At 40.8% G+C, this 11,884-nt stretch overlaps 1 protein-coding gene and 1 non-coding gene across 5 annotated transcripts in view; both read left to right on the plus strand.

Annotated features, from left to right (window-relative positions):
• Nucleotides 1–3,054, plus strand: part of PLEKHA5 (pleckstrin homology domain containing A5) — a 238,475-nt gene extending 235,421 nt beyond the window's left edge. For all 4 annotated transcript variants that reach the window (XM_047866378.1, XM_047866375.1, XM_047866376.1 and 1 more), the window contains one exon: nt 2,182–3,054. Coding sequence is in view for 1 of the 4 variants with exons in the window: in XM_047866376.1 (XP_047722332.1) it covers nt 2,182–2,216 (35 nt within the window). In the remaining 3 variants the exon portion in view is untranslated. The remainder of the gene's footprint in view (nt 1–2,181) is intronic.
• A 3,215-nt stretch (nt 3,055–6,269) lies between these two features.
• Nucleotides 6,270–6,456, plus strand: LOC125171469 (U2 spliceosomal RNA). Its single transcript, XR_007154370.1, has one exon. It is a non-coding gene; the product is annotated as a U2 spliceosomal RNA (small nuclear RNA).
• Nucleotides 6,457–11,884: the final 5,428 nt, after the last annotated feature.

Below are 11,884 nucleotides of genomic sequence, written 5' to 3' on the forward strand. Positions count from 1 at the left end.
CCGTGCACTAGAGATGTTGGCAGAGCAAGGAGGCCATGTATTTGAGCCACAGGCACTAACTCAGATCTCCATCAGCCCTTCCAGTGATTTGCTGTGTGACAACATTTTCTCTGTCTCTTATTTCATCGTCCATAAAAACAGCAAAACGGGAAAGGTATAGCCCGTGCCAAGACAGGCCGCACAGGGTTTTGCAGCTGTGCCCCCACTTAGCATTCCTTTCCGTAGTCGGACCTGAGAATTCTGTTGAAGCTATTACATGTTGATCAAGTAATGTTTTTTTACAGTTTGTGCAACCCACCTACCGCATCGGGAGTTTATTATTTTAAAAGGACAAAGAAGTGTTTGTGGTACAGCCAACTACAAGGAATATTACAGTCCTTAAGATCTATCAGAAACTATTCCTAAATAATTAATTTTGCTTAAGTAAGAGAGGTAGCTACTAAAAAAGCTGTGGGTGGATGCAGGGGGAAGGACAGAACCTGACTGAACATTGTGCCATAGACCACAGTTTGGGAACTGACAATAATTTCCTAAGGTCTTACTGTTAACACTTTTATAAACAGTTGCTAAATTTTACTTGCCTTTTGTACTTGTAAATACATACCTTTTTTTTTTTTACTTTTCAGAAAAGCTTTGAGATGTGAAGCTATTTATGCCTTTTTCCTTTTTTTTTCTTCAGTGTCTATCAGATCTAGTAATGTGTGCATTAGGACTACCAGCACATTTCTGTTAAACAATTATAAGCAGCAGAAACACATAGAGACATCATAAGCATTGTTGCTAACATATGCTTTGACTTACAGATTCTCAAATTAGTACAAACACTGACTAAGTTCATCCAGTAGTGCTTATTTTCTAGAATCCACTTCCATTCATACCTTTTGTAGCAACTGTAATCTGTGTCCTTTTTTTCATCCAGATGGACTTGTGTCTAACTGTCTTGGCATATTTATAACCTCTGTTTGAGATTATGTCTACCTAGAGCCTAGAAGAGGCCTTTGTTTGTTGTCAGTTGGCATTTATGCAGGATTGACATCCTTTCTGGAGTGACAAACCACCTGTTTGTTATAGTCTTACCTGTGTCTTGCCTCTGTCATTCATACGTTTAAACTTTTAACTTAATAGGTTCTGAAGTGACAGTTGCAACTAGTGACAAGAATACCACCAGAATAGGAATAGCAGCATGCTTGTGTGATTCCTCCTGTGCGAAGAGCTGATAGATGGCCTCTGTCCATCTTCGTGGAGGAATGTAAATTAAAGTCCACTCTCATTATCTTTGGTTCAATAAACAGGTTACAATTCTCTGTACACAGACCAATGATATGAAAGAATGTTGTCTGACAATAAAGAATATGTACAGTTAAAACTCAAGTACATTTCCGGGTTCCTTAAGTTGTTATTATTGGATTTTGTTTTGTTTTACTTTCCCTCTAAGAGCCAGTGGCATTATAGGCTGGAATGGGGTCCAGTTATTGCCGGGCATTTCCTTGTCTTCTGGCATACGGCCAGAACGACAAGTAGCACTCAGACTTGTATTTTTTTTATGTCTTCTCGTTGAGTGTATGTCATGTTGCTGACCTAGTAGTTTTGGCAGGACTTTGGGAAGGTTTACAAATGACACTGCTGTGCAGGCCGCTTAATATATTGTTAGATATTTTAGCAAAGTTATGCAAATCTTTGCTTATTTTGTTGATCTTTTTGATTCAGCCATAAATTTGGGTACTCTTGGGGCGCCTGGGTGGCGCAGTCGGTTAAGCGTCCGACTTCAGCTCAGGTCACGATCTCGCGGTCCGTGAGTTCGAGCCCCGCGTCGGGCTCTGGACTGATGGCTCAGAGCCTGGAGCCTGTTTCCGATTCTGTGTCTCCCTCTCTCTCTCTGCCCCTCCCCCGTTCATGCTCTGTCTCTCTCTGTCCCAAAAATAAATAAACGAAAAAAAAAATTTTTTTTAATTTGGGTACTCTTTTTTAAAATTCTGAAGTGTTATTTAATTGCATCCTTGGCCTGGTAAATTAAACCTACGAAATGACAAGAAACGTCCTTCTGTTGTATTATATTTTAGGATTTTCATGGCCATGCCTGTCAGCTCTGCCGTTGTAGAACATTGCCCTCAGTTACTTTAGGAAATGGTCACTCATTAACTTGCAGGTGTCAAAGTAATTTTTCCTGTCTTTATTTTTCAGCTATCCTGACTTCTGTCAAAACCATTGAAAGCTAAGGACGTGGACCTTCAGCAATGTGAGAAGATATTGTACAGTATACTTTAAATCTATGAAATTCATAGTTCTGATGCTTTTGGCCACAGAGCATCATTTTATCACTTCTGGAAAATGTTTATTCCAAACAGCTTTAATGGCTCATATGTACACTCCGTAATCCTAAGGTTGTTGTTCTGACACCAGCTTGCTGCTATGATTTCAGAGCACATAAGTAAAGGTGCTTTTTTAATGTGCGGTCTACAGCCAGAGCTCACTCAGTTGCTGATTTCCAGATTTTGATGTTTCTAAAATTTAGGTGGATTTATATTTCTTTTTGCTTTTCAGTACATAAATTTAGTTATTATTTCGAATGAAGCTTGTTTTCCTTTTTTTTTTTTTTTTTCCTTCCCATTTTTGGCTACTGCAATGGTTTGTTTCACACTTGATTTGTAAAAATTTTATATATATATTTAAAATGTGCCATTTTATTACTGCTAAGTGAAGAATGTCCTGTTTTCTGCTACTATTATTTCTCAGATTGCAGCGTCAGCAGTTACTGCCACACTCTTGTCAGCTTAAACACAAATGTTACCGCTTCCTGTTTCTTAAAGGTACAATTTAAAATGTAGGTATTTTGAAGTACTGGGCTTATACTTCATTGGGATAGATGTGTACAGCAATAAGCAGGTTTTCCAATCCAGTACTTAGTTTGTGTACAAATGTAATTATGTTCGTTGTGTATATATTATACAATGAGCACATGTAAGTATTAAAGGCTACTTACTATTGTTTAAATGCAAATGTTCATATCTCATTTCTTTTTTATCATGTTAAATAAATGTTGATGTTCTTAAATCACTTGTGTTAGAATTTTTTGCTCTCTCCCATCTAAAACGGGTATGCCTAGGGGTGCCTGGGTGGCTCAGTCAGTTAAGCATCTGACTACAGCTCAGGTCAGGATCTCATGGTTCATGAGTTCAAGCCCCACGTCAGGCTTCGAGCCGTGGAGCCTGCTTCGGATTCTGTGTCTCCCTCTCTCTCTCTGCTCCTCTCCTGCTTTCTCTCTCTCTCTCTCTCTCTCTCTCTCTCTCTCTCTCTCTCTCTCTCTCTCAGAAAATGGATAAAACATTAAAAATAAAATAAAATAGGTATCCCTGGGTGGCTCAGTCGGTTAAGCATCCAACTTAGGCTCAGGTCATGATCTCATGGTTCATGAATTCGAGCCCACATCGGGCTCTGTGCAGCCTTCTCAGAGCCTGGAGCCTGCTTCTGGGTCTCCCTCTCTCTCTGCCCCTCCCCAACTTGCACTCCATGTGTCGGTCTGTCTCTCTCTCTCAAAAATAAGCATTCAAAAAACTAAAAAAATGAGAAGACTGTGGGGCACCTGGTTAGCTCTGTCAGTGGAGCATGCAACTCGTAATTTCCGGGCTGTGAGTTCAAGCCCCACTTTGAGTGTAGAGATTACTTGAGAAAAACAAAATCTTTCAAAAAAATAAAAAATAAATAAAATGGAAAGTCTGAGACTCAAGGGACTTCTCTATGAAATAATAGACTGTTAATCGTATTATTGTAGATCACATCATAAAAAGGCCTCTTCTGCCATCCAGTCTGGCTCTCCCATGTGAGAGTTTGAGGACCTTGAGGCTCCGAGAGATACATTGACTTGGCCACTGTCACATTATATGTAATGACAGAGTTTGGACCAGAATATACTTTTCTTTCTTCACTTTTCCTCTGAGGCCATTAGCTCAGCACCGCCGGGCAGGTTTTGTTTCCTGAAGTCTTCACACTTCTTTCTGTTTGTTTCTGTGTTGTGGAAACTAGCTCCAAGCATTGACACTCTCTGCTCAGTGCATTGGGCCTGGAGAGGCCTGTGTGGAGCGGAGTGTTATTCCTCTGACATGGGGAACTAGAAACTGTTTCATCATCAAGAGTAGGACCCTCAGAGATCATTTTCCCTTACAATACATTCTTTGCAGATGTTCACGCTCTTCAGAATCAATTACATTTTCTTCCCTCTATAACCTTTTGTTCATGCTATATATTGTTCCCAGAGTACAAGGAAATTTGATGCTTTTGGATTCCTATATGAAATGGCTGAAACTAAATTGGCACCGGTCAGTCTTTCTTTTTTTCTTTTTTTCCCATGCTATGGTAAAGAGGATTTAAATTTAATTCAAAATGCAGATGTACAAAAATTCATCTGCTCCAAACAGAAACACACAAAATGAAATGCAAATAGATACAGTCTGTATTGTAGGAGGTGAATGAGAAGAGAGGTTAAGATGGAAGGAGAGGGCTCAGCTCTCTGTATCCACGTAAACATGTTTACACATACCACCTTTATCTAAAGACATCATGCCAGCCAAAGTCTTCCAAAGGAAATAGGCAAAAGATTATTCTTTCTTTCCAAGCATGAGATGGTTATGGTTCCAGATCTTTTGTCAGTGGGTTGAGTTACTGTTATTCTTGGGTTTTCCCTTCGGGTTTTCTTGGTGAGGCTTTTTAGGTTTGATTGATGTGTGTATGTGGTGTGTGTCACTTGGCTTTATTAAACACAACACTTTCTGAGCTGTTTCAAGAAGGAAGAATGTCCCATACTTGAATACCTGCAAGCCAAAGGAGTTTAGAAAAAGCAGTACAGAGTACTTGTAACTTTTGTCAACCTTTCAGAAAGCCAGATGAAAATCAGGTGCTTAAAAACTGTAGGTCAGCAAGGGTACCTGTAACAGGAGATAGCAAAAGGGACTCTTCTCCAAAAATATGGACTAGATCAATACTTTCTATCTCACCTAAAGCTTACCTTACTCAACTCCATCTTACTGGAGAGGTGTGCAGAGAGCCCAGGGAGTACAGAGACTCATAGTAAGGAGGGCAGACAAGCCGGAAAGAACCTTACTCCAAATGGGGGTTCGTCACAGGCACCACCCTTCCAGCATGGAAGCAAGCTCCAAAGCTTAGTGTGTGCCTTATTGGGTCGGTTAAACATCACATCCAAGTCCCCCACATGCACCTGCTCCCAGTTAAACATCACATCCAAGTCCCCCACATGCACCTGCTCCCAATTTATAGAAGGTTGATAGCCATACTTCCATGGTGGTCAGAAATTAAACATAACCATAAACAAGCAATCTGCAAACTTATTTGCACGTCCACAAGAGTGTTTTTAAAAATTATGTTTCCCTTTGCACATTTTAAAATTGACATCTATAGTTTTTCAAAAGTTGAAGTTGAAAAGATGCAATTTTTAGCAAACTGTAAATTTGGCTTTGTAAAATAAAATTATTAAATCAGTTTTTTAAATGTGCCCAACAGAATCTAAATACTGTTTTGATAGTTTCATTTATTTTTTTAATTTTACTTTAGAGAATAAGTGTGAGCAGGGGAGAGGGGTAGAGGGAGAGAGAGAATCTCAAGCAGGCTCCATGCTCAGCACAGAGCCCAACACGGGGCTTGATCCCACAACCCTGGGATCATGACCTGAGCCAAAATCAGAAGCCAGATGCTCAACCAACTGAGCCACCCAGGCACCCTTCATCATCATTTTTTTTTTTTTTAACATTTATTCATTTTTGAGAGACAGAGCATGAGTGGGGGAGGGGCAGAGAGAGGATGACACAGAATCTGAAGCAAGCTCCAGCCTCTGAGCTGTCAGCACAGAGCCCTACCTTGGGCTCAAATTCAAGAACCGCGAGATCATGACCTGAGCCGAAGTCAGGTGCTTAACTGACTGAGCCACCCGGGCACCCCTCATTATCCATCTTTTTTTTTAATTTTTTAATGTTTATTTATTTTTGAGAGACAGAGCGTGAGCAGGGGAGGAGCAGAGAAAGAGGGAAACAAAGAATCTGAAGCAGGCTCCAGGCTCTGAGCTGTCAGCACAGAGCCCGACACGGGACTCAAACTCATGAACTGCGAGATCATGACCTGAGCCAAAGTCGGGTGCTTAACTGACTGATGCAAACAAGGGGCCACCTGGGGCTCAATTGGTAGAGCATGACTCTTGATCTCGGGGTTGTGAATTTGAGTCCCACCTTGGGCATAGAGCTTACTTTAAAAAAAAAAAAAGATTAATCGTTTCTTGGCCTTTTGGCTAATATCATAGTATCTGTTCATATCAGTTTGATATCTGAGACATCATCTATCCGAGGACAATATACTAAGTGGATTTCTGGAGCAGGGGGATGGAATAGAAGCTTGCTCCGTCCTCTCCGGGCATCGACCTGGTATCGCAGTACCTCTGGGAATGGTGCAGTCCCTCGGGAAGCTTAAAAAAAAAAAAACATTCAATAATTAAATCAATTAAATAGAATTTTTTATTAAAAATTAGCTAATTAAAAATGTATTAAAGTTTTAAAAAAAAATTTTTTAATGTTTATTCATTTTTGAGAGACAGCGGGGGAAAGGCAGAGAGAGAGGGAGACACAGAATCTGAAGCAGGCTCCAGGTTCTGAGCTGTCACCACAGAGCCCTACGTGGGGCTCAAACTCCCCAACCATGAGATCATAACCTGAGCTGAAGTCAGACCCTCAACTGACTGAGCCATCCAGGCGCCACACAAGATTTTTTTTTTTTTAATATTTCTTTTTAAGTAATCTCTATGCCCAACACAGGGCTCAAACTCACAACCCTGAGATCAAGAGTCGCATGCTATACGCACTGAGCCAGCCAAGAGCCCCAAAAGCTTTTTTTTTTTTTTAAGTAGGAAATGTTACATCGTTTCTTTTTCTCCTTGAACTTACATTTCCATTGTACTTCCCTGAACATACTTGATCACAACAAATTAGGATACGTTAAATATAATTCTAATTCCATCCATTTCTGTGAGATCTCGTTACTCAGCCATTGTGACCGTTCACTTTTCACCATGCTGGAGGATTTACACCCTAAAGGGTAAAGGTAAGATTCAGAGAAGTAAGGTTTTCATGTGTAAGGGAGAAAGAAGCTAATGCTCTGGAAAGGAGTACCTTGATCTCAGGAGGCTGAGGGGTGATATGTTTGAGGCAGGAGTTTATGTGGAAGGGAACGTTCTGGGTACCAAGTCCATTGAAAGCATCCTTGCCCACATACCTTCGAAATGTTTCTGTGTACTGATTTGAAGAATGGATTCCTAGACGATCTGGCCATTAAAATATGTGTTAAGTGTATTCATTCATGCATATGTGGTCACTTTAACCACATAAAGGCTTTATATAGATTCAGCACATGGCAGAGAAACTCACTATTCAACAATTTTGAACAACTATGTATGTATGAGGAATAAGCTGACTTAATGCAGAAACAAATTTTCTGTTATGCTAAAGTAATTTGGAAAGTTTTCCCAGAAGTCTTCCAGAAAAATGGATCACATCCTTCATCCATAAGTTGAAAATAAATCTTTGCAGTATATGGTTGGTATTGTAAAAGCAGAAACTTTAATGTTTTTAATTTAACTTTTACATTTAACATTAATTTTTTATTTTAAAATAGAAATGAAAAGGCAACCTAAAACATAAGGTGAAAGACTGGGGCAGAAGTGTGAGGGAATACAGCACAAGCTGTTTCATGTAATTCAAGCCTGGGACAACACATGTAAGTTTAGGATAGAACCCCAGAGCCGTGTCTCTCTCGCAAGCTCAGTGCCTCACAAACTTCCTGGAAAGTCCCTTACATCCTCTATTAGCTATGTTCAGAGAAGCCTATCTCGTCTACTTGAGGGAAGGCTCATTCACTCCAGCTGCTTCCTAGAAAGGGCTCACCTCCTTTCCTCCAGTGCTGGGAAACAGTGTAAGCCATCGTCCTAGGTTGGCGGGCTGGCTGAAGGGACCTTCCACCACCTCTGTTGCTAGGAAACCCGAGTCCTTCCAGACCCTTTTTTCTGCTACAGGCCCCATTGCGTAGCAGATGGGAGCACAAAGTCTGGCACTGGATTACCTGGATTGGAGCCTAGCTCTTGCTCTTACTAACTGTGTGTCCTTTGGCCAAGGTACTGATCCTGTCTATGCCTAGTTTTTTTTCTACATAATCAAAATTTGGTTTCACAGTTATTATTACCCTAGGATTGTTGTAAAGACTAAATGAGTGGAGTGCCTGGGTGGCTCATTCGGTTAAGCGCCAGACTCTTGGTTTTCGACTCCGCTCTTGATCTCACGGTTTGTGGGTTCAAGCCACACGTCGGGCTGCATGCTAACAGCACTGATCCTGCTTGGGCTTCTTTCTGTCCTTCTCTCTCTGCCCCTCCCAGCTCGTTCTCTCTCTCTCTTTCAAAAATAAATAAATACATACACAAATAATTAAAAAAAATAAAGACTAAATGAGTTAACATGTGTCAAGTGTTTACAATATTGCCTGGCACCATGTAAATGCTTGCTGCTATTAGCTTTTATTAACTAAGGGCTAACTTTATCTAACTGTACAGTTTCTAACTTTACCAGGGCACTACTAATTATCTTGTTTGAGCAGTGTTTTCAGATTGGGTTACAATTTAGCATATATTAAACCCACCCAAAAGGCTTGTTAAAACAGGTCCCTAGAATTTAGTCAGTCTGAGGTGTGGTCCAAAAATTTGAATTCTAATTCCAATAAGTTCCCAGATAATGCTGATGCTCCAGGGACTAGTCTTGGAAAACCACTAACATGTAATAAGGCTCTGTGTTGTATATTGAATTTTTGTTTCATTTATATGTGGTGATAGAGTATTCGGATAAATTAAGAGGTTTTTATTGACAAAGGTGTGCATAGAACATAGAAGAACTAAGGAAGATAACGCAGTAACTCAGATGTTTCACACGAAGGCCCAAAGGGATGAGGGAAGTAACTGGAATCCAAAGAAGAGAGTTACTTCCGAGAAGCCCTTCCTCTTTTTTTTTTTTTTTTTTTTTTTTTTCAAGAGACAAAGCCAGCCTCAGTGTAGGCAACCCTACATGGATAAAGACAGGAGAATAAATGTTCTGGGCACCGACTTATCACTGCAGTTTCTCCCTGGGGCTCCTATTGGCTGAACCCAGTAGATTAAGAGGTCACAAGAGTTGTACTGGGTGTAGCTGGGAATGCCTGGGGGTTTTCAAGACCTTTCCAGAGGATCCTTGAAGTCAAAACTATTTTCATAATAATACTAAGATGTTATTTGCCTTTTTCACTTCTGTTCTCTCAGTAGTGAACAACGGCCTTTCCCAAAGGATGTCTGACCTGTGATATTTCTACTGATTGAATGCAGAAGGAGATGTGAAGATCCAGCTGTCTTCTGTTAATCCACATGTTGAGGAGTTACAAACATGGAAGGCAATGTTTTTTTATTTAAAAACAATGTTGGTCGTGCCCGGCTGTCTCAGAGTATAAAGCATGTGACTCTTGATCTCAGAGTTGTGGGTTCGAGCCCCATGTTGGGTGTAGGGATTACTTAAAAAAAATAAAATCTTGTAAAAATAAAATAAATAAAATCTTTAAAAGATAAGAAAGGATGTTATTTATGTTAACACATAGTGAGTTTATTACTGTTATTTTATTTATTATTTTAAGTTTATTTTTGAGAGAGAGAAAGTGGGAGGAGGGTACAGAGAAAGAATCCGAAGCAGGTTTCCACACTGTCAGCCTGGAGCCCAGTGTGGGGCTTAAACTCACAAGCCCTGAGATCATGACTTGAGCTGAAGTTGAACACTTAACCAACTGAGACACCCAGGCGCCCTTATTACTGTTGCTTTAGATGAACGAGTAAAGGGGCTTCTGACTGGCTCAGCCGATAGAGCATGCAACTCTTGATCCCAGAGTCATTATGGGCCCAGCACGCTTCCGCTGTGCTACTCTGCTCTACAGTCCCAGGGTCGTTAGTTTGAACCCCCACGTTGGGCATGGAGCCTACTTAAAAGAAAAAAAATAAAAATAGATGAATGAGTAAATATTTTCAACATTTCTCAGCTTTAATTACTACTACAGTAAATACCAATAGATATAACCCACAAAACAAGCTATTTAGATTTCTCAATAGTTATTAAGCATGCGAAAATCATGAGACCCAAAAGTTTGAGAACTCCCTGCATAGTCCATATAGGTCAGCCTCTTCTGAGGGCACAGCTGGAAAATGTGAGATCCAGCAGGCAAATAGAAGACATCAGCCCATCTTTCCAAGAAACATGCTTGCTGCTACCACTCACAATTCATTGCCCATCTGCTCCTTGCATTGAAAGCTCCAATGTCTCTGAGTGCCATCCAGAGCTTTTAGATCCCTCTTGGGCCCTGCAGGCTCAATCATTCGTGACAAATGATTTGGAAAGGCAACATTCAGACATACAAAGGTCTAGAAAGGTTGAGGCCTCCTAGACACCTGTTGTTTTCTTCTGTGTAAGCTTTGGCCCTGCCTTCATCTGCCAAGTGTATTTGAATTTTGAATCTAGCTCTCATGCCCAGCTCAAACTTCCTTCTTCTCTTTAGCCCTGGGGGATTACAAAAACATCAGTTAAAAATGAGTAAATGAGGGTCACCTGGGTGTCTCAGTGAATTAAGCATCCACCTTCAGCTTGGGTCATGATCTTACAGTTCATTAGTTCAAGCCCCGCATTAGGCTCTGCACTGACAGTACAGAGTCTACTTAAGATCCTCTGTCCCTCTCTCTCTCAGCCCTTCCCCCCCACTTCTCAAAAATAAACATTTTTTTTTTAATGGGTAGATGAGAGGTGGGTGCCTAGGTGGCTCAGTCGGTTGAGCATCAGACTCTTGGTTTGGGCTCAGGTTTGTGAGTTTGAGCCCCACATCAGGCTCTGCTGAGCATGGAACCTGCTTTGGATTCTCTCTCTCTCTCCCTCTGCCCCCTCCCTACTCATGCACTCTCTCCCTCTCTAAAATTAAAAAATATATATATGTTTTTAATTTTAAAAAATAAATAAATCAAGCTGGAAAAAATGTGTTGAGGGTAGACCTCATGTTAGGTGTTCCTAACCACCCATGCGCACAACAATACCCACGAAGGACACAAGGACACTCTGGGAGGGGTTGGATATCTTTCTTACTTTGGTTGCGGCAATGGTTTCACAGGTGTTAATGTGTCCAAAGTCATCAAACTGTACACATTAAATATATCCAGTTCTTTGTATATCAGTCATACCTTCAATGAAGCTGTGCTTAAAAAAAAAAAAAAAAAAAAGAGTGATAATGTCCAGTCAGCAGGGTGCAGGAAGAGGATAGATCTACTCATATAGAGCTGGTGAGACTGTCAGTTGATACAACTTTTCAAAAGCATTAAAAACACATACTCTGACCCAGCAATGCTACTTCTGGGGATGTATCCTAAAGAAATAATCTAATGAGTACCCAGAAGCATTTGTAGTTTGTTTTGCAAAGGGTTTAAATCATTTATCTCTTGCCATAAGCAAACAGTGGGGAGCCCATGGCAGGGAATGCTGTGAGGGAGCCAGACTCCTCTCTTCCTGCTCTGCCATCAGCGGTGACCACTCTTCCTCGGGTGTGCCACGTGGACAGCAGAAGCCCAGGAGGTGTTATCAGCAGCTCTGTTTCTGTCTCGTTGGCCAGAACCAAATGATATGCGACCTGACCTGTAAGGGTGCCTGGGAAAGCAAGTGTTTATCTTTCCAGCTTCTAGAATAGAGGACAGCAGTGAAAGGCAGTTGAAGTGAGTGTCGAATGAGCCAAGTTGCAAAAAATACCCCAGGACCTACATGTTCACCTATAGGAAATTGATTTTGTTATTGTTGCCGTT

This window comes from Prionailurus viverrinus, chromosome B4, assembly GCF_022837055.1.
Source record: "Prionailurus viverrinus isolate Anna chromosome B4, UM_Priviv_1.0, whole genome shotgun sequence".
In the NCBI taxonomy this organism is placed as follows: domain Eukaryota; kingdom Metazoa; phylum Chordata; class Mammalia; order Carnivora; family Felidae; genus Prionailurus; species Prionailurus viverrinus.